At 34.9% G+C, this 22,962-nt stretch overlaps 1 protein-coding gene across 2 annotated transcripts in view; it reads left to right on the top strand.

The window, feature by feature from the left end:
* Positions 1–22,088, top strand: part of NCKAP1 (NCK associated protein 1) — a 97,892-nt gene extending 75,804 nt beyond the window's left edge. The window contains exons 24-31 of one of the 2 annotated variants that reach the window (XM_081242314.1): positions 5,231–5,324; positions 10,834–10,916; positions 11,368–11,448; positions 13,677–13,770; positions 16,244–16,360; positions 16,950–17,059; positions 18,150–18,239; positions 21,945–22,088. In XM_081242314.1, coding sequence (XP_081098440.1) covers positions 5,231–5,324; positions 10,834–10,916; positions 11,368–11,448; positions 13,677–13,770; positions 16,244–16,360; positions 16,950–17,059; positions 18,150–18,239; positions 21,945–22,073 — 798 coding nt within the window. In that variant the 3' untranslated portion in view covers positions 22,074–22,088. Of the gene's footprint in view, positions 1–5,230; positions 5,325–10,833; positions 10,917–11,367; positions 11,449–13,676; positions 13,771–16,243; positions 16,361–16,949; positions 17,060–18,149; positions 18,240–19,475; positions 20,397–21,944 lie in introns of those variants that run through there. The other variant, XM_081242315.1, reaches the window with a different exon arrangement.
* Positions 22,089–22,962: the final 874 nt, after the last annotated feature.

Raw genomic sequence — 22,962 nt, 5'->3', positions numbered from 1 at the left:
ATTTTTTTCTCTAAAACTTTTGATTTTAGTAATCTATGTGATTTTCCTTAACTTTTCTTTTTACCTTCATAAAAACTTGCCTATTTTATTAATGATTTAATGTTAGTTGTAAGACTTTTAGAAAATCACATGATTATGTTTTGGTATTTAAGGGCTTTTTATTTTTATTTTTTGCTTCTCAAACACTAAATCCTGATTTAGTTGAGTATTTTTCAGAAGTCTTCTTCATGTGGTCAACCGTAAATATGAAAACTTCACATTTCTAGCATTGTGCCCATTATCATTTAGATTTCTGCAAAACAAAGCTAGTCCTGAGGATTTAGTTTTCTGGAATTGCATAGTGCTTTACAGTGGTTTTCTTAGAGATCCTTCTTAATAATCCCAAGTTGTAATTCAGATTTCTCTGAATTTATTATTTTTTTTAAATTAATTAATTTATTTATTTTGGCTGCGTTGGATCTTCGTTGCTACACGTGGGCTTTCTCTAGTTGTGGCGAGGGAGGGCTACTCTTCATTGCAGTGCACGGGCTACTCTTTGTTACAGTGTACAGGCTTCTCATTGTGGTGGCTTCTCTTATTGTGGAGCATGGGCTCTAGGCACGTGGGCTTAGTTGCTCCGTGGCATGTGGGATCTTTCCCGACCAGGGATCGAACCCATGTCCCCTGCATTGGCAGGCGGATTCTTAACCACTGAGCCACCAGGGAAGTCCCTCTGAATTTAACTACTTGTATATTATTAAGAACTGGAGGTGTTATTTGTGACTTTGTATTCTCAGCCTCTGTGTACTGAGGCATACTTCAATGTGTATTCTTATAATTTATTCCATAAGAAATTTTATCATAATATAATGGTGTTTCATATAGACAAGTTCAGTGTGTTTTATACTGTTCAGTATGTTTTATATCTCATTGAGATAAATCTCCAAAAGTACTTGTCTATCAGTGCTGATTCTAATTGCTTTGCATTTTTCAGTGTCCTATAAAATTACTTTCCTTAGAATAATCAAATTTATGAAATTACAGAAGTAAAATAACATACAGATTGCTGCTTCCAGTACTGGTAGGCTAGGTTATTTAGATCAACTTTTCCCTTAAGGACAACTTTTTTGAAATGTATATATACACATATATATATATATGTATATAAAGAGAAAATTTTCTAAAGAAGAGCTAAAAGGGCAGTGAGGTGTTTATTCTAGGCTAAAATCAAGGAAAGCCCTGGAAGCCACTGTACTGATGTGAGGACATTCGCTGATCCAGAAGTAACATTTGTTAAGATTCAGCTGAGTCTTGGTGGTCTTGTGGAGCAAGGGGCTCCGTAATCAAAACCCAAAGACTGCCCAGAGTGGGAGTGGAAAGGAATTCTGCTTAAATTCCCTTTCACCCTCTTTACATAAATACCCCAAAGAGTTATACCTTCAGGGTAACAGTGAACTGGAAATGATTCACAGCCCCCCCACCCCCAAGATGTTCAGCCCTGTTTGTGTTACTCTTTTTGTCTTGAATCTCAAGTGTAGAACGTGGATTACAAGTGGTCCTAGATTAGTAGTGCCCCAAGGTGCTTGGCAGATGCTAAAAAAAATCCTCTCTGGAGAAAGGTATCTTCATCCTAGGATTCAAGTGATTCCTGCAAATAATTTTTCACATGCAGTCACCTCCAGCTGAAGAGTGGAACTCTGTTGGAGATTAGGGGAGGGAGGAGGGAGGAGGTCTAATACATCTGGCTGGCTATTATGATTCTTAGGTCGTTCTCCCTTTCTCTCTGGCCACCTTCTGTTCCTGATGTTCCTGAATGTAGAGTCCTCCTTGTCAGCATCACTTCTTAAGATGGTGAGGAGAAGTTGGGTGTGTAACGACCCCCTCCCCCTTACAGACATGTAATAACCCTCTTGTTATCAAGCCCAAGTCTTCCTTTCTATGCCACTGCCTACAATTTCTGAGTCCTACCTAGGCCCTGAGGCTTCCATTAGCTTGCCTTCTGCATAGTGTCTCCCCTACAGGAACTTAACTGCTCAAATTTCCCTTCTCCACTTATTCTTTGCTCCAGTTTTCATCTTCTAGAATTTGGTGGCATCTCTCATTAAGTCTTCTTTCTTCTGTTGTCTCCTTTGTTACCAAAGATTTATGCCTTTTTATTTTTTTCCTATCGCTTCAGTGTATTTCTGGAAGAAACAGAGTTTAGACATACATACAGGGTTCTCTACATTTAGGCAGCACTTCCATGTAGTCTACATACTTGTTTGAACATTTCTATACGACAAATTTCTGAAAGTGGATCATTTTTTTTCTGATATTGTCAGATATCCCTCAGAAAAGATTGTAACTCACACTCTCCATATTAGAGCATGATGATGCCGAAATAACATTTTAATCTTTATGAAATTAGTGAATACAGTGTTTTGGGGGAATTATAATATTTTTAAGATAGTTCTGTAACATCTTAGCTTTTAATTTTCTCTATTTTTATTTTTTATATTTAATCTAAACTGACATAAACTAAATATTATGTGGCTGCATCTTCTTTTTATCTTAAAGATTACCTTAATTGATTGTTTCAGTTCCTGTTTTAGCTGAGGACCTTTTTTATTTCAGAGTAAATGTGTGGGCCAATTAAAAAAAAGGAAATGTTCTTTATATTTAATGGTTGTGAGTAAATCGTGTGTCACACATAGTCAACACTATGCACATGTACTAATGATAAAACGTGTTTATTACTTTCTGGAGAAGAAAACAACCAGTGTCTCCATTCCTACTAAAATTCTTGGGGTGTCTCCTGTGGAGTTGGGCCCATCGAGTCAACTTCTTCCAGTCTTGCCAGTTCTTTCAGTTCTTCTAGTTCTTCAGAGTCCTAGAAGGATGAAGTAAGAAATTTAAATATGAATTGTGCCAAGAATTTAACACTTTCTAACAGAAAACCAACATTTTTTTTTAGTAGTCTTGATTCGTTTCACTTGATTAGTCTCAGTTTGTTCCAAACCATTTAGTTATAATTCCTAGTTCCAGCTTTTGGGCCATTTGTCAGAGATATTAATCAATGGCTTTAAATGTATAGAAAGCTCTGTTTCAGGGTGCAATCAAGGGAGAAAAGAAATTTATATAAACTATACTTTTAAGAGGAGACATCATTAACTTTTTTTTAAGAGTAATGTGCAAACAAATAATTCGGGGTAATCGTTCTTAAAGCATGGTCCCCAGATCAGCAGTGGCAGCCTTGCCTTGGATCTTAATAAAAATGCGCAAGTTTTGGTTCTACCTAAGACCTGCTAAATCAGAACCTGTGGAGCTAGAACCCAACAAGTCCTCCAGATCATTCTTCTGCACACTGCAGATTAACAACCATTTCTTTAGGGATTAAGAGCATGGATTTTAAAATCAGGCATACCTGAATTCAAATTCCAAATTCCACTGTTTAATATCTATAACTTTGGGCAAGTTATCTAACTTCTCTGAGCCTTAGTTTTCTCAGTTGTGAAATTGGATTGTCACCTCCCTCATTTGGATCAGGATAAATGGGATTGTTTGTAAATTGCCTAGTAGAGGAGCTTAAAAATGATTACAGAATCTTACTATTAAATATATACAATTATTTATTGATTGTAAAACAATTATCCTATATTAGCATTTCTGAAATTATACATGTCTTATAGTCATATGATTAGAAAACATTGTGGCAGTTTAATTGGTAGAGTTTTTTTCTTTTTGTTAAAAATTTATTTATTTTATTTATTTATTTTTGGCTGCATTGGGTCTTCGTTGCTGTGTGTGGGCTTTCTCTACTTGCGGCGAGTGGGGGCTACTCTTCATCGCGGTGCATGGGCTTCTCATTGCGGTAGCTTCTCTTGTTGCGGAGCACAGGCTCTACGTGTGTGGGCTTCAGTAGTTGCAGCATGCGAGCTTCAGTAGTCGCGACATGCGAGCTCAGTAGTTGTGGCTCACAGACTCTAGAGTGCAGGCTCAGTAGTTGTGGTGCACTGGCTTAGTTTTTCCGCGGCATGTGGGATCTTCCCAGACCAGGGCTCAAACCCATGTCCCCTGCATTGGCAGGCGGATTCTTAACCACTGCGCCACCAGGGAAGCCTGAGTTTTTTTCTTAATGGCACATTAGATAATGGTGCATTTAAAATTCATCGCTGTCTTTGATTCACTGATACATGATATTATGTTCAAAGTGCGTGAGCACGGTCAAGGTTGGGCATATATTTGAGCTATACTGATTGATGGGACAGTATTGAATTGGCCTCAGAGAGAGCAAGTAGTCTAATTAGACACTGTAGAGGTTGAATTTAGCAAATAAATGTGACGGGAGCTGAACATCTGAATGAGAGCATAAACAGAAATGATCTCAAGTGGAACATAAGCAAAATTCATACTAGTATAGGAAAATTTACTTTTATAGATTTTCCATGTAGTTTTTCATGCTCCCCTTAAATCAGTTGTCATCAGCCTTTGGCTTGTAACACAACCACTATGGCACTTTAACAATATGCTTGCTACATACATCTCCACACCCAGACCTGCTGAATTGAGATATCCAGGCTTTCCAAATACATATACCCACTATCTCTGCCAGAATAAAATTAATTATATTTGTTTGAGTTATAATTTTTAAATGAAATTACTTTTCCAGTATTCTTTTTAAGAAAAGCATTATTTAATGAGTTATTCTTAACTAGCTATCCTTCACTCTCTTCCCTTTTCTCAGTGGTCCCTGAAATAGGAGGTAGATAGTTGACATTTCCATTTTGTGCTAGGAAACATTGCTCTGTTCTCTGTGAAGTGGTACCATACCCCTACAAGTTTTTCTCCCTCTGATTATATATATATATCCAATGATGAACTCTAGGCTATCTTTAGCCAGCTTTAACTTTAGCAAGTTCTTTTTGTTTTAGTTGGAATTTATTGCTCTCTGTATCCACTTCAGTGTCTGCTTTTTATTACTGGTGCTGTTCTGTGTCTAAGTAGAAGATAATCCTTTATCCTACTACTTATCTTTATTGCTTTTTCCTGAACTCCTCCCTTCTTGAATTTGCAAACTGAAGGAAAACATTAATTTTATGTAAATAATTTTTAAATTCTTTTATGAAAGCCATAACAAAAACATAGCAGAGAGCATCTAGATTTCATGTATTATTTTTCCTACTTGCTAGATTGTAATTTCCAAGCATGTTCTTATCTCATCAAAATAAGGAGGTCTATGCCTGACCTAGGATCTTTCTTTTCTTTTCTTTAGAAACTTGTGGTGGAGAATGTTGATGTGCTAACACAAATGAGGACCAGCTTTGACAAACCCGACCAAATGGCTGCACTCTTTAAAAGATTATCGTGTGAGTAACTCATGATACTTTTTATGAGCATTCAGAACACCTTGACACTCAGTATTTAGCTTTTGCTCAAATTTTATAAATATAAATAGTAAGTTATGAAAAGTACTCTTCAGTAATGAGGAGAACTAAAAAATTTTTGCAGTCAAAGGAACTTTTTTTAAGTGAATGGCTTACCTGTTTCATAATTTTTTTTCTTTACCATACTCTTCGTACCATGTGTCAAATATTTGATATCATTATCAATTAGTTCATGAACCATTAAATTAAGTACAATAAATCTATATTAATTTAGACTGAAGGAGTTTAACTTTCGAGTCTGTAATTTTCTGAATATCAACTTTATCGAGGTATTGCTTATGTAAGTAAAATGCACACATTTAAGTGAACGGTGTGATGGATTTTGACAAGTGTTGTATACATCCACATAACCATTACCACAGTCAAGATGTAGAGCAGTCCCGTCACCTCAGAAAGCTTCTCATGACTCTTTCTAGTCAGTTTCACACCACTAGACAGTGACTGATCTGATTTCTATCACTGTAGATTAAATTTGCCTGTTCTAAAACTTCATATAAACAGAATCACACAGTATATACTCTTTCGTATATATTGTTGAGATTCACCCCTCTGTGTTAAGTGAATCAGTACTTTGTTCCTTTTATTGCTAACTAGTATTCATTGTATGAAAACCTGAGCCTACAACTTAAAAAAATGTCTTCTTGATACTGATTCTTTGTGGGAGATATGTGAAATAGCAGTGAATATTAAGTGTTTATTAAAGTATGTTTAGCCAAGTACCTATTTTAGGTGTATTTGAATTAATTTCATTTGATTTTTGTCCTTGAACTCAAAGTTGTAATTAAAAATTATTTTAAAGAAATCCTAAATAAAATATTCTCCGTGTTTGAGAAAACCAGAGAGTTTATTTTCCCAAATAAAAAAATAACCCTGAAGTAAATTAAAGATGCATATATTTTATATACTTCCCCTTTGATGTTTTTCTTTTAAATGTTTAGCAGCTGTATCAAATTTTATAAAACTATAAAATGATTTAGAGAATCACTTTATTAGGCTATCTTATCCTGCTTTTAAAAATACAAACTTTGGGACTTCCCTGGTGGCACAGTGGTTAAGAATCCGCCTGCCAATGCAGAGGACACGGGTTTGGGCCCCGGTCTGGGAGGATCCCAGATGCCGCGGAGTGGCTGGGCCCGTGAGCCATGGCCGCTGAGCCTGCGCGTCCAGAGCCTGTGCTCTGCAGCGGGAAAGGCCACAACAGTGAGAGGCCCACGTACCACACACACACACACACACACAAACTATACTATAGGTTGCCTTTTAGAACAGATCAGTGGTTGCCGGAACTGTAAAGGGAAAGCAGCAAAGGAGTTTTTTGGGGTGATGAAATTGGTCACCACTGTGGTGATGGTGGTAACACAGATCTACACATGTTGAATTTTTCCTAGAGCTGTACACTGAAAGGGGGAAAAGTCAAGTTTACTGTATGGAACTTTAAAAAATGAAATGAAAAAAAGGAAAGAGGAAAGATTGACTTGATAGCATTATAGGGAGGAGGAGTGTGAATAAATACTTAGTAAGGGGAATTCCCTGGTGGCGCTTTGGAATCCACCTGCCAATGCAGGGAACCCAGGTTCGATCCCTAGTCCAGGAAGATCCCACATGCTGCAGAGCAACTAAGCCCATGCACCACAACTACTGAGCCTGCACGCCACAACTACTGAAGCCCACATGCTGCAACTGCTGAGCCCACGTGCTGCAACTACTGAAGCCTGTGTGCCTAGAGCCCATGCTCTGCAACAAGAGAAGCCACCGCAATGAGAAGCCTGTGCACTGCAACTAGAGAAAGCCCGTGCGCGGCAACGAAGACCCAACACAGCCAAAAATAAAAAATTTAAAAAAAAATCTGAGTAGGATATTATTTTTTAAATCCTTGTCTGATCTCTTTTGTTCATTGTTTTTTTTTTTAACGTCTTTATTGGAGTATAATTGCTTTACAATAGTGTGTTAGTTTCTGCTTTATAACAAAGTGAATCAGCTATACATACATACACATATATCCCCATATCCCCTCCCTTTTGCGTCTCCTTCCCACCCTCCCTGTCCCACCCCTCTAGGTGGTCACAAAGCACCGAACTGATCTCCCTGTGCTATGTGGCTGCTTCCCACTAGCTATCTGTTTTACATTTGGTAGTGTATATATGTCCATGCCTCTCTCACTTCATCCCAACTTACCCTTTCCCCTCCCCATGTCCTCAAGTCCATTCTCTACATCTGTGTCTTTATTCCTGTCCTGCCCCTAGGTTCTTCAGAACCATTTTTTTTCTTTTTTTTAGATTCCATATATATGTCTTAGCATACGGTATTTGTTTTTCTCTTTCTGACTTACTTCACTCAGTTTGACAGACTCTGGGTCCATCCACCTCACTACAAGTAACGCAATTTTGTTTCTTTTTATGGCTGAGTAATATTCCATTGTGTATATGTGCCATATCTTCTTTATCCATTCTTCTGTCAGTGGACACTTAGGTTGCTTCCATGTCCTGGCTATTGTAAATAGAGCTGCAATGAACATTGTGGTACATGACTCTTTTTGAATTATGGTTTTCTCAGGGTATATGCCCAGTAGTGGGATCGCTGGGTGTATGGTAGTTCTATTTTTAGTTTTTTAAGGAACCTCCATACTGTTCTCCATAGTGGCTGTATCAATTTACATTCCCACCAGCAGTGCAAGAGGGTTCCCTTTTCTTCACACCCTCTCCAGAATTTATTGTTTGTAGATTTTTTGATGATGGCCATTCTGACTGGTGTGAGGTGATACCTCATTGTAGTTCTGATTTGCATTTCTCTAATGATTAGTGATGTTGAGCATCCTTTCATGTGTTTGTTGGCAATCTTTTGTTCATTGTTATACTATATACTTATATGTTCTAGTATGTTTTACTTTATTATTATTTTTATTATTTTTCACATTTCTTTAATTTTTAATACTCATTTGATCACCCAGCTGGCCTTAACCCTACTTAATTTCATGCTAATAAAAAACATTTTGACTGTGTCATCTGGTTAGAAGCAACTAATCTACTACAGTGTTCAATGCATGGTTACTGTTACTCTAACTCTTCTATTCGTGGATTTGAAACAAAATCTTTTTTGTGATTTGGAAAAAGAAAAGATTGGCTTGAGAGTGACTTATTTAGGGGAATAGAGAAAGCTATGCTTTGAGTTGAACTGTTTTCCAGAATACTCTCTTTTGTCTCTGATCTCTTCTTTACCTTTGTGCTGCCTTTATCCCATATACAGAAATTGATTTACTTTTGTAGCAGTTTGATTTTCGTAGTCAACAAACACATTCTTTTAAGTACCGTAAAAAAGAAAAAGCAATATAATTTATTAAAAGTAGCTCTGGGGAATTCCCTGGAGGTCCAGTAGTTAGGTACTTTCACTGCCATGGCCCGGATTCAATCCCTGGTTGGGGAACTATAAGATCTTGCAAGCCACGTGGTGCGGCCAAAAAAAAAAAAGTAACTCTGAATTGGGAGACAATCTGAAATTAACTTTTAGTTTTTGGAATTTCTGACTATGTGACTTGAGCACATTTATTTATTAAAACAATATGTTAAACAAGATTTCTTAATGTGAAGTTTCTCAGAACTTTTAATGCATTGTTATTGTGCATATTCAAGAGGAGGTTATAGATACAGTCTTTGCAAACTTCATTAAATTCTGGGTAACATCCTTTGGGAAGTGTATGATTATATCACACTACTTATTTTCTGATTGTTCACCTTATTCTCTGCATTCTTTTTTCTGGGCTTGCTGTCTTGGTTTTTGGACTGGAATGCCCTTTTGTTCTCACTCCTCCTTTATGCCCATAAATTGGATGACATATTCTCCGAGAAATATTTTCTTTTACCCTCGTTTCTTCTCTCCTTATCTGGATAGTAACAACTTTCTAGTCTCATTTCTTGAATACCCATTTTATTGAACATCTTCTGGTCTTGTGGGTCTTAAGCACTCTGCTGAGTGCTATAGATAGATAAAAAGATTAATAAGACTTTGCTCCTGTGGAATTTATAACATGTTTGTGCCTTACATGATTTTGTTAACACTTTTAATTCTCATCACATTTTGGCTTGTATTATGCCTTTCCATGTGTATTAATAAAAGATGCTTATGGTAAAGGTTTACAACAAACCACACAGGAGATAGAAAGTCAAAACAAAATTCTCTCCAGTCCTGCTTCTCAAAGGTGTAACTACAGTTAACAGTTTTCTATACATCTGTTGAGAAATTTATTATATATATACAAATATGTGTGTGTGTGTGTATATATATGTATATACATATATACCTTCTCTCATATAAATAGGATCATATTTTCTTAGTTTTCTTGACAGTCCATTTAGACTGTTATTAAGGTCTAGATTATTATTTTGTTTATATTTGTTTCTTATTATATAGTACAATGACTTGTATATGGGGAGTAATTCAATAAATTTTGTTTTTTTAAAATACGAAGGTATTGATCCTTCTGATTCTAACCTCTCTTGATTTTATTTAACCAAGTTTTGATATTGAATATAATAGCAATAAATTTCAGAATAATGTTCTCTAACCAAAATGTAAGTGATCAAATCCATTCATAGTCTTCAGAAACCTGGTCTTACTGCTTATGATCTCAATAGTCATTTTTTGTTTCTGGACTCTCTAGACCTCAACAACTTAATTTAGCATCTCGAAGTTCCAGGGCCAGTTGATTTTTTTTCTTTTTTTTTTTTTTGGCTGCGTCGGGTCTTACTTGCGGCACACAGGATCTTCATTGAGTCATGCAGCATCTTTCGTTGTGGTGCACTGGCTCCTCATTGTGTCGCGTGGGCTTCTCTCTAGTTGTGGCGTGCAGGTTTTTTTCTCTGTAGTTGTGGCACGTGGTCTGCAGAGCACGCGGGCTGTATAGTTTGTGGCGTGTGGGCTCTTTCATTGAGGTGTGTGAGCTCAGTAGTTGTGGTGCATGGGCTTAGTTGCCTGGAGGTGTGTGGGATCTTAGTTCCCTGACCAAGGATTGAACCCTCATCCCCTGCATTGGAAGGTGGATTCTCTACCACTGGACCACCAGGGAAGTCCTGCCAGTTGATTTTTGAGGATCCACTCTGATCAGCTTCTTCTTTTTCCCCTAGTCTCTCTCTCCTTCCTCCTATCACTACCATTAATGTGATAGGATTATACAGGTGGCTACTTGCATGATTGTTTCAGGATTCTGATGAACCGTCTAAACCATTTTAAAGAACAGAGTGTACTCCACTGGAAGTAAACTATAATTTCCTAATTTTAATATCAGTTTTCAGTACCCTTGCCTCTTTAATCACTGGTTGTAATCAAATTGTTTTTAATTGTTCCTTTTATCATGGGGATTTTATGACTAAGAGTTTTCTCCATGGTTAAGAAAGAATCCAATTCACTCTCTTCTTTTCTCCCTTTCCTTCACATTTAGCTGTTGACAGTGTCTTGAAGAGGATGACAATAATTGGTGTAATTTTATCCTTCCGATCATTGGCACAAGAAGCACTTAGAGATGTAAGAAACCATTATGAGTACATATCCTATAGCCAAATAATCCTTTTTAATTTCCCCGAAATTTAAAAGTAACTTTAAAAATTTATAGTTGGCAGTAAATAATTAAAATTCCAGTTTTCATTGTTTATATGAAATAAAGCATATAAAAATTATGGTTACTTAAACTCATTTTTTGTTTTGGTATTGAAATTTAGGGGATATAACTTGCCTGAATATTGTGCTACTTTTTCAACTTTTTTCTTCATTAAAGCATTTTCCATTTTGACTATACTTGGTTTGACATCAAATACATTCCGTTTATGTGTATTGTAGTACTTTAGAAAATCACTTGAAAATAGACAAAGTAAAATAATTTTTATGCAAACTAGAAATAATTGAATGGTAATATCTCATAAGTTAGAGGTTGCTTTTTAAAAATAATTCTGCATTCTTAATTTGTTTTCCTGCCTAGGTCTTGTCCTACCACATTCCTTTTCTTGTCAGTTCAATTGAAGATTTCAAGGATCACATTCCAAGGGAAACTGATATGAAGGTAATAAAACTTCTATTTGGATTTTACAGTTTCTAAAATGACATATTTAACTTACATATGAAGTAAAATTTAATAAATCCTAAGCTACTATAAAGTTTATATTTTAGAGTGATGGGTTAGCATGCTTCCCTTTGAAAATGCATCTTAGAGAGCTCAGCATCAAAATACTATATAGGCATTTTGAAAGTCAGTCTTCCTTGATCACCTATAGCAATGTAAAATGGATTAATATCAATCACCTTTTCCTTAAACTGATAGCTGTTTATACATGGTCATAAGCAGAATGAAAAAGATAAGCCAGTGAAATGAGAGTTGTTTTGTTTTAAATAAAGCTAATTTCAGTTTTTAAAAATTGATGTTAAAAAGTCTTATAAAAGGATGTTAATTATAGGCTATAATTTTTAAAAATAGTATCCTGTTTTAATCAAATAAATATAAGAAGGTTGGTAGCCTTACCAGAGTCCACAGGTTTTGTTTGTTTTGTAAATTTATTGATCATGAAATACAGCCACTGACTTAATCCCAGCAAAGATTTACCAGTGGTTACACATCTAGTAAGTGACCTATCATATCTATATTTTCTAAACTTTAATGTTTCTTGGAAAGATTATTTTTTGTTTTGCATATTTTGAAAAGCTCTGACTTGAAAAAGTTATTTCTAAACTTTTTGTATGGTGTTCAAGTCTCAAATTTATTTTTGTGGCTTATCTTCCATTACTTGTTCCATCCTTCTCTCTCTCTCTTCACTTTCTTACTCTATCCCTCTCTTGCATTGGGTCCTGTAAGATGACCAAATCTCGTGTGCATTCTCACATTTTCTACTTTGTTCTCTAATTTATTCTTCCTGAAAATACTGACTTCTTCTATTTTTGCCTTTTGAAATCCTGCTCATCTTTTAATGCCTGATTCAATTGCCATCTCCTAAGAAATATTGCTGGATCCCCAAGTGATCATTTCATCTCTTCTTTCTTTTTTTTTTAGTATTATCAGAGAACCTTTTGTTTGTTCATTGTAGAATTAAATATATTCTGCCCTGTATTATAGTTGTGTTTTTACGCTTAAATTTATACTAGATTGTAAACTTTTGTTGTTGTAATAATATGAGGGCTAACCAATTATGTAGGTAGTTTTTTGGTTTTTTTTAAGTTTTGGCTGCGTTGGGTCTTCATTGCTGTGTGCGGGCTTTCTCTGATTGCGGTGAGCAGGGGCTACTGTTTGTTGCGTTGCGCGAGCTTCTCATTGCAGTGGCTTCTCTTGTTGTGGAGCACAGGCTCTAGGCACATGGGCTTCAGTAGTTGTGGTGCACCAGCTTAGTTGCTCTGCGGCATGTGGGATCTTCCCAGACCAGGGATCGAACCTGTATCCCCTGCATTGGCAGGTGGATTCTTAACCACTGTGCCACCAGGGAAGTCCCATGTAGGTAGTTTTTAACTGAGTTATTGAGCGGAGTATCCTTAAAATCCATATGTGATATCAAAAGAAATTAGTCATTTGAAATTGCTTTATCAGGTTTTAAATTAGTACTCCTTTAAAAATCTATTATAGTAAGTAATTTACTGTATTTATAGATACAATATGATTAGCCATTGAGCCACTATAATTTTTTTTTTTTTTTTTTTTTGCGGTACGCGGGCTTCTCACTGTTGTGGCCTCTCCCGTTGTGGAGGACAGGCTCCGGACGTGCAGGCTCAGCGGCCATGGCTCACGGGCCTAGCTGCTCCGCGGCATGTGGGATCTTCCCAGACCGGGGCACGAACCCGTGTCCCCTGCACCGGCAGGCGGACTCTCAACCACTGCACCACCAGGGAAACCCATGCCACTATAATTTTTAATTAAACAAGTATGGACATAAAACGTAAGGCCAGTAATTTTGATTCACTTTTGTTGTTTTTTTCATATCTGTTAGTTTGATCTTGACCTTACACTTATACTTCCAAGAAAAATAATAGCTTTAGAATGATTCTGTTGGAATTGCCACAGAAAGTATACAAGTTTTGTTTGGCTTAGTAGTGTCAAGTTATAATCAGCAGTGCACACACACAAATACTAAATCAGCTTGTTCAGTGTAGTTAGTTGTGCTGTAGTTCCTTCTACAGCCAAGTTTCTGAAATTCTCTAGTGTTCTTGTAGGCAGACTCTAATTTAAACACTATACCTTTTCTTACTAAAGTGAGATTTCTCAGAAATTTGTTAGAATATTTCTTACTCTATAATTCTTATATTTTTTAGGTTGCAATGAATGTATATGAATTGTCATCAGCTGCTGGATTACCTTGTGAGATTGATCCTGCCTTGGTGGTAGCTCTTTCCTCACAAAAATCAGGTAAAATGCAGTAGTAATTATGTAGTAGTCTTAGTAAATAACCAGGACAACACAGATATAGGTATGATACTTATCTATTTGTTCAACTGCCTGCTTTATATCAAGGGTTTTTTTTGTTTGTTGTACATACAGATTAGATATTTAAGTCATAAGACTGTATGAGGTTATTAAGCCCATTTAGTGTGCAAAAATGAAGAGGATCAGAGTCTGAGTCCTGGTACACTCTCAAGTTTAAGAGTTCAGGGAGAAGAGGAAGAACTACCAAAAGAGAAATTTGAGAAGGAAGGATCTGTGAAGGAGAAGAAAAACCAGTAAAGAATCGCTTCGAGGAGAGTGGAAAGGGAATGATCAGCTCTGTAGAATTAATACGTGTGACAAGAGCAGTGTTGGTGGAGTCTTAAGAGGCAAAAGGCTCATTAAAGAGGGCTTAGGAGAAAACAAATTAGAGATAATGAGTATAAAACAACTCTCTCACAGAGATTTACTGTAAAAAGGGGAGCAAAGAAGTAAAATTATAGTAGCAGGAGGCAAGAGTAAAATCAAGAGAACGATATTTTTCAGATGAGGAAATAATAGCATTTGTATGCTGATGGAGATGGTCTAATAGACAGAAGCATTGTTATCTAGAAAAGGGTGTCTTGGGAATTCCCTGGCAGTCTAGTGGTTAGGACTCAGCTGTTTCACTGCCAGGGCCAGGGTTCAGTCCCTGCTTGAGAAACTAAGATCCCGCAAGCTGCTGTGCAGCCAAACAAATAAATAAAATGTATAGAAAAGTAGAAAAGGGTGTCCTATATTAATTGGACTAGAGCTACTTACCATAAAGAGTCTGTGCATTATTATGTAATATTAAATGTTCAGAATATTTTAAAATCAGCCCTTTGAAATGTGGTACACAGAATTCTCTAGATATTTCTAGATTTTTCTACAAAGTAAAAACATTTCATCTGCTTCTGGTACTAAAATACCTTCCCCTACTTCCTTGAATGTAACATGGTGTTTGACTGAGTTCATCAGTTCTTTTTTGATTTGACATTACTTTTGTTTCATCATTTGTGCAGTATGTTAATTATAGTCACATGGATAATTACTATAATTACTTGATTTGCCACAGCTATATTTTACATAATCAGCCAGACTTTTTTTTCCTGAAATATAGTTGATTTATAGTGTTGTGCCAATCTCTGCTGTACAGCAAAGTGACTCAGTTATACACATACAGAGATTCTTTTTTTTTATATTCTTTTCCATATGGTTTATCACAGGACATTGAATATAGTTCCCTGTGTTATACAGTAGGACCTTGTTGTTCATCCATCCTGTATATAATAGTTTACATTATAGTTTAATCCCACATTCCCAGTCCTTCCCTTCCCCACCCACCTCCCCGTTGGCAACCGGAAGTCTGTTTTCTATGTCTGTGAGTCTATTTCTGTTTTGTGGATAGATTGATTTGTGCCATATTTTAGATTCCACATATAAGTGATATCATAAGGTATTTGTCTTTCTCTTCCTGACTGACTTCACTTAGTTTAATAATCTCTGGTTACATCCGTGTTGCTGCAAGTGGCATTATTTCGTTCTTTTTTATGGCTGAGTAGTATTCCATTGTATATATGTACCACATCTTCTTTATCCATTATCTGTCGATGGACATTTAGGTTGTTTCCATGTTTTAGCTATTGTGAATAGTCATGACCAGCCAGATTTTTAAAATATATTCTGGCTCTTTTCTTATGTTCAATGCTTAGTTATATGTGCTGATAAATAGTAAGGTGACTAGAATTTCCCAGGTACCCGATAAGTTAAGTACCTAGATAACCCACAATTTTAGTATATGGATACAATAAATATTTTAGATAAATTATTTTACAATAAATATTTAAAACCTTAGGACAATACTAGTTATATTCATTTATGACTGGTTTCTCCTGTCTTCTAAAATGGAGAGGTTAGAAATCCAGTTTACTTTCCACATTTATCTCTTTTTAATAGTACATTTCACTTCTATCTATTTTAGAAAAAAAACAAGAGTTTTTTGGATGATTTTGCAGAATAAGTTATGACATAATTTTCTCTACTGAAACATAGAATTTTCCTATAAAGTAATTTATTATTAGTTTTCAATTAGGAAATTTTAGGATTCCAGTTATTCTAAACATATTTTTAGTCCTGTAACTAAAACTGTATTTAGTTACAGAACTAATATTTTTAAATCTTACAGTTAAAAAAATTTTTTTTGCTTTATTGTTTTATTACAGGTCCTTGAAATATGCCTAAGGACTTGATAATAGCCAATAGTAATGTGTTTTATTTCTATTCATTCTGTATTTCTTGTAACAAAATTGTAATCAGTTCTATAGAGACTCAGTAAAATACACAAAAATTAAAATACGCTTTTTCTGGTTTAGATGATCAACTCTTAACTAATCTTGACAGAAATACCTTGACTTTATTTTTAATTTTTATCCCTTAGAAAACATAAGTCCAGAAGAAGAATATAAAATTGCCTGCCTCCTCATGGTCTTTGTGGCAGTTTCTTTGCCAACACTGGCCAGTAATGTGATGTCTCAGTATAGCCCTGCTATAGAAGGTAATAGTGGTTTAAAATTGTTTGGGCACTGGAAAAGTTATGAGTTTTGACATAGTAGGTACTTTTCAAGTAATTGATTTTTTTTATAATAAAAAGTGGGTTAAGTTCTGCCGCTTACTAGTTGTATAACCTTGAATAGTCAGTTTTTCTTTTTCTAAGCCCCAGTTTCGTATACACATATGAAATGTGTATATGTGAACCTGTGGGTGCCTGAATGTGTGTGTGGCAGGGGATGGTGAAGGGAGTATCCAACTCTTAGGATTATTTTAAGGATTGAATGAGGAAATGTTTGTAAAGCAGCTTAGCACTTATTTTTTAAGTTTCCAAGACAATATAAAACTGATATATGGTTTCTTTTAGGGGTTTTTGAAAATGTGCCTGTTTAATACAGATATAATTATTTGTTGTTCTCTTCTACACTGTTCTTAAAAGCACTAGTTCTCATGAAAGTGAAGGGAGAGCAAGCAAGGCAGGTTATGTTTCAGCTCTGTTTTTAATCATGGCACTATTTATGTAGATTATGAAGTCATTAAAGATTTGATATTTGGGGGTCACACAGAAACCACAAACCATATTTGTGCTTTCTCAGGGCACTGCAACAACATACACTGCTTGGCCAAAGCCATCAACCAGATTGCTGCAGCTTTGTTTACAATTCACAAGGGAAGCATTGAAGATCGGCTTAAAGAATTTCTGGCGGTGTGTATAATCAAACAAAACTCATGACAATTTTTAGAGAAAATTAAAAATCGTAACTATGAAAGTGTAACAAAGTAAATTCTCTTAATTAATTAATTAATTAATTTTTGGAATAAGGAATAAGTAATGATAGGGCATTGAAATCAAGGAATAGCATTTTTTCCTTTTACTTAGAAGTCTCTCATTTCTACAGCTCTGCAATGTGACTTTTTTTTTTTCTAAGCTGATGTTTGGACTGCCCTAGAATTTTGCCTAGAGTTTGAAAGAGGAAAAAACAAAACAAAGGAAAATTGAGGCAAAGGATGAATGTATCCCTCTAAAAGGATGTATTTTACTTATTTCCATTTATTTGGAGAAAGACTGTTAATGGAAACAAACTCAAAAGTAAGAATACTGTTCACTGCCAAAAGAGGGTAGTAGTGCTAACTCTAGCCTCATGAAGTATAGCTTTTAGTTTCTATGGTAGTGTAGCTCTTCCTTCCCTTTATCAACTTACCTTTTTCATATTTTAATTAAAAGAAAGATGCAGTGTGGTATAAAGAACACTAGAATTTTTGCTTCCTTTTAAGTTATAAATCCTATTAGCTTTTAAAAATTTTTTTTTAATTTTTAAAGTAAATGTAGTAGCAAACTAACTTGAGGACAAAATAACATCTATTTCAAAGAGAACAGTATTAAGAGTTAAAATTTTTCTTTTCATTTTCTTTATTTCCTTTATTTAAGACTTAATGTCTTAATCTCATTGTGGTCCTGTTAACTCGAACTCAATGTGAAATTTTCTTCTTATTTGGGAATTAAGAAATATAGTTAATATAGTTACTGGTAAGAGAAAAAGCAACTTAAATCGGTTTTTTTAAAAAAGACTTGTTCTGAAAAATATCAATTTTAAAGACCAATAAGAATATTTGATTACATTTATTATCTTTGTATCTGTTTATACCTTGATAGCTCTTAAATTGTTGCTTGAATGTAAAGAACCTAAGCTCACCTTATGATTGAAATGTATTGCAAGTTGAAGCATACTGAAAATAAGTGGTGAACATTTTATTTTAAAAAACTTATTTATTTAAAATGTATGTACACTTTTAAGCTTGCGTCCTCCAGTCTACTGAAAATTGGCCAGGAGACAGATAAAACAACAACAAGAAATAGAGAATCTGTTTATTTACTGCTAGATATGGTAAGTCTTATTTTAATTTTTGCTAACAACAAAAAAGTTCCAGTCATTCCTGATAGTCTTTTCTTGATATTTTAGTCATTAAATTGTAATAAGAGCTGATGTATTTTTTTAAACGTCTTTATTGGAGTATAATTGCTTTACAATGGTGTGTTAGTTTCTGCTTTATAACAGTGATGTATTTTTTTTGACCATTTATATTCACTCCACCCAAGCCACACACTTTCTGATAATTGCTAAATAGACTGATATCACTTGTACTTTACCATATGGTAATCGCATCAGAAAACAATAGAATAAAAGATCACCATTACATATAGAGTATTCTTTTTTTTTTTTTTTTTGCGATACGCGGGCCTCTCCCGTCGCGGAGCACAGGCTCTGGACGCGCAGGCCCAGCGGCCATGGCTCACGGGCCCAGCCGCCCCGCAGCATGTGGGATCTTCCCTGACCGAGGCACGAACCTGTGTCCCCTGCATCGGCAGGTGGACTCCCAACCACTGCGCCACCAGAGAAGCCCCCGAGTATTCTTTTATGAATAGTTTTTCAACCTATTGGGAAACACTCAGGTTTTGTATTTTCCTAGTGTATCAGTTTGAACTCTTTTCTGAATTTTCTGTTTTTTGACTTCATCCCACCCATCTAATAACATTTCCTGTAATTTTCTGTGCCTCGTCAGTTCCTTCTCTTTACTGCCATGAAGCCACCTGTGCTTGTTTCTACCATGTGATTCTTTCCTCACTTAGAATAATTTCCTTTATCTGCAGAGGTCTGTGTCTATCCTAATAATGATTCAGCATACCTTGAAGCTAGAATCTTTTTTCAGATAGACTTGCTTGATTACTTTGGCCTATGTTAATTTTTCTTCTCTTTTGAACTCTCTGGAACTTAACAGCTTTCCACTTAATCATAGATGGTTTCATGTTTGATTTGGCTTTTTAGCTTAATGTTGGGTTCCAGTTAGACTTGATGATATGGACCACATTTTAAATGTGATATATTGTTGAGGGCAATGCAAGTGCTCAGTATTTCCTGTTGATTTATTGATTTAATTGAAAAGTAGTGATTTAAAATGTTTTGATAGCATACACTGTGGCACATTCGCATTTCAGATTTTAAAGTGAAAGGAAAATTTATGTCTATTCCCAATAACGGCAATATAAAATTGTGCTTTACTAGTTGTCAGTAAATGTTCCCATTATAAATAAGTTGAATTGATGCATTTTTGGAATTTTTCAGATTGTGCAGGAATCCCCATTCCTGACAATGGATCTTTTGGAATCTTGTTTTCCTTATGTCTTGCTGAGAAATGCATACCATGCTGTCTACAAGCAAAGTGTTACATCTTCTGCATAAAATATCTACTTATTGAAGACAAGCACGCATTTTTGTTGCCTCGGTTTTACCTGTAAACTGTGGAACTATTTTACCTTAAGGCCTGAAAAACAGTTTTGTGGATTATAAATTTCTTTCATACAGTTGTGTTTTCTGATCATTGATTTCTTAATATCGTTGTACTTCAGTATACTTGGTTGATTTAGGTTGCACATTCACTGAAATTATTTCAATAATTTTAGAGTATCATTTGTTTGAAAAACATGAATTCTCTATGTTTTTGATATTTGATATGAAAAAAAACCTTTGCTTGTTTATTTCTGAAAAAGAATTGTATTTAGTGATTATTTTAGATAGTGATATTATAGCATTCATCTGTGTGTAAATTATTTCATATAGGGAAGAGTTCTGACCTGTACCTATTATGGTTCTTATTGAAAACAAAACTGGATGTGCATTTCTGTGATGTTATGAATACATTTCTACTTTATTTTGAAACATTTGCCAAACTAATTACTATAACACTGTATAACATTAAAAATGTTAAAGGACTGCTTAGCATTAGAAGCAGGCTGTGTCCCAAAATTCTAAAACAGCAGCAAATGTTGTTGCTTGTATAAAGCCTAATGATAATTTTTAGACTAATTTTCATGGTGCCCTGTTGGCATTAGCACTACCATTGAACCCTGCTGTATAATAAACAATCTTAGACATTTATCAACTGTTGATACAAATGTTAGTCCCTAACCACTTTTTATATGTTTTAAATTTTTGAAATTCAAGTGTACCTGCCATAACATAAAATAAACACTAGACTGTATCACATTTTGAATGATTTCTTTAATTTGGGATCCTCAGAAATTTACTCAGTAATATGAAAGTTTTCATTTAAACTTAGTTTAAAATAAACTTTAATTTATTCTAGGAATGTCTAAGTAGCATGTTGATACCAGGTCACCTATTATAAGATTTGTTTAAATGTTTTGAAAAACATTCCGCTAGAAAAAATATTAAAATTAGAAAATAAAATTCCATAGCTTTTTTGGTGGGGGGATGGGTGCGCTCCCCAGATCTTAGTTCTCTGACCAGGGATCAAACCCGCGCCTCCTACAGTGGAAACGTGTAGTCCCAACCACTGGACTGCCAGGGAAGTCCCTCCATAACATTTTTTAAAAATTAAGAGCTAAAAGGAAACTTGTGTGCCATCAACTTGCTAATTTTATCTGTGAGCAAGTGGACAGATATATTTGAAAGATTGGGGGAAAAAATGGAATGATCATAGAATTAGTGAAAATGTTGAGAAGTACTGCATCAGTCAGTAATGAATGGGAAAGACATAAAGGGCCTATTGCTTGGCAGTTGTCACGGAGGGCAGAGCAGCTCATTTAGTTTGAAAAGTAACCAGATGTCTTGCTCTTTGATTGGCATTGTAAAGACTGTTTCTCAACAGCTGTGTATCTGGATATCATATAGAGCTTCTGTTGTTCTTCTTATATATACACCCTGGTAACTCATGTTAAGATAAAAGAAAGCTCCTGTGAACTTAGTTACAATTTTTTGTTGTTCAGATACGGGGATGAAATTGAAGTGCCACAGGGTTATCATATTTCTACTTTGTGTTTGACTTCTCCAGTCTGTATTTAAAGCAGGGAATAGTTGTCACTATCTGTTGAAAATTTCCAGTGGTTCCATGAGGATTTTCTAAAAGGGAAGGAATTTTTAAATGGAATATTTTAAACTTGAAATAGCCTAAATACACAGGTAACAGTTGAAACTAAGATTAAGTGCTGTTTGCTTTGAAATATTAGGATCCTAGAGTGGTAATAACTTGTCAGTAATGATATCCTCAGAGGTACAATAGGCATTTGAGTATATACACTTTGATTGGGGTGATATGTTGAAGGGTATAAGGATGTACATAAGACATAATTTACCCCTCTTCAGGCCAAGAAAAAAATTGCTCTTTTATAGTCATGTGAAGTTTACCTTGCCCCAGTTTTTTCTCATATATTCAAACTGACTGACTGACTGGTGTCCTGTGTGATTGCTTTCTGCAGAGTCTTTCTACCTCCAAAAAATAAATAAATTTTAACATTTTTAAAAATAAAGTTAAAAGTAAATTGGCTACTATTTTTAACATCTTGTTTTTCTTTTCTTATTTTCTTCTGAATTTATACTACAACATACTGTTTTTATTTTCTCAACAGTGATGTCATCATACCATGTATGGTTGCCTGTAATCTACTTATTTCACTCAAGTAGAAAAGGATCTTTGATATTTATATTCTTTTTAAAGCCTTCATGTATACCATAACTAGTTTAAAAGATTCATCTGAATGAACATTTAGACAGATTTCTTCTTTTTCATTACAGGTGTACCTTGGAGATATTGTGGATTCAGTTCCAGACCACTACAATAAAGTGCATACCACAATAAAGCAAGTCACACGAATTTTTTGGTTTTCCGGTGCATATAAAAGTTATGTTTACACTGTACTGTAGTACGTTAACTGTGAAATAGTATTATGTCTTAAAAAATGTACATACCTAAATTTAAAATGTTTCATTGCTAAAATAATGCTAACCATCATCTGATAATGCAGGGTTGCTACCAGTGTTCAATATACAAAAACCACAGTATTTGTGAAGTATAGTACAGCGAAGCGCAATAAAATGAAGTATTCTTGTATTACAGTATATTGTATGTTAGTGAACTTGGACTATTACCTCCTGAGGATAATTTCTCACCAGTAAAATTGCTTGGTGGAAGGGTATATACATTTTAAACTTTGATACCTATTAAATTTCCCTCCAATAAGATTATATCAGTTTTAGTCCTGCAATTGTGTGAGGATAATTTCCTCCTATAAGTAAACTAAATACCAATTTTACTTTCATCTTTTCCTCCTTAAAAGATGAAACATAAATCTTGTTTTAATTTGCATACGTTTGCTTATTAGTAAAGTGGAATATCTTTTTTTATGTTTACTGTTTTTTAGTGAATTATTCATTTTCATTCTTTTTGTTGTTTTCAAGTGGAGTGGTCAAAAGATTTTCTCTTAAAATACTAATAGAACACATTTGCATGTATAAGATTTTTTAGTGCATGTATTTAGGATTGAAAACACCCCCATACAATGTTGAGTATAGTGACATGACTATTCAAATATACTAACAGTGCATAGTAATTAAAGTTAGTATACAGCTACTTTGATTACTGAATTTTAATTGACTTTTAGAGGTAGAAAACATTTATTTCCAAATCCAAGTTAAGAACAGCATTGATATAAAAAGGGTATATACCTGTTAAAGACTGAAAAGATGTCCAGTTTAAATATATGAACTACAGAGTAGATTGAAATTATACCAAACTCTAATTCCTTAATTCTAA

Source organism: Mesoplodon bidens, assembly GCF_964165515.1.
Source record: "Mesoplodon bidens genome assembly, chromosome: 8".
NCBI lineage: Eukaryota > Metazoa > Chordata > Mammalia > Artiodactyla > Ziphiidae > Mesoplodon > Mesoplodon bidens.
The sequence above is the reverse complement of the archived record's forward strand: the minus strand, read 5'-3'. Positions and strand labels throughout refer to the sequence as shown.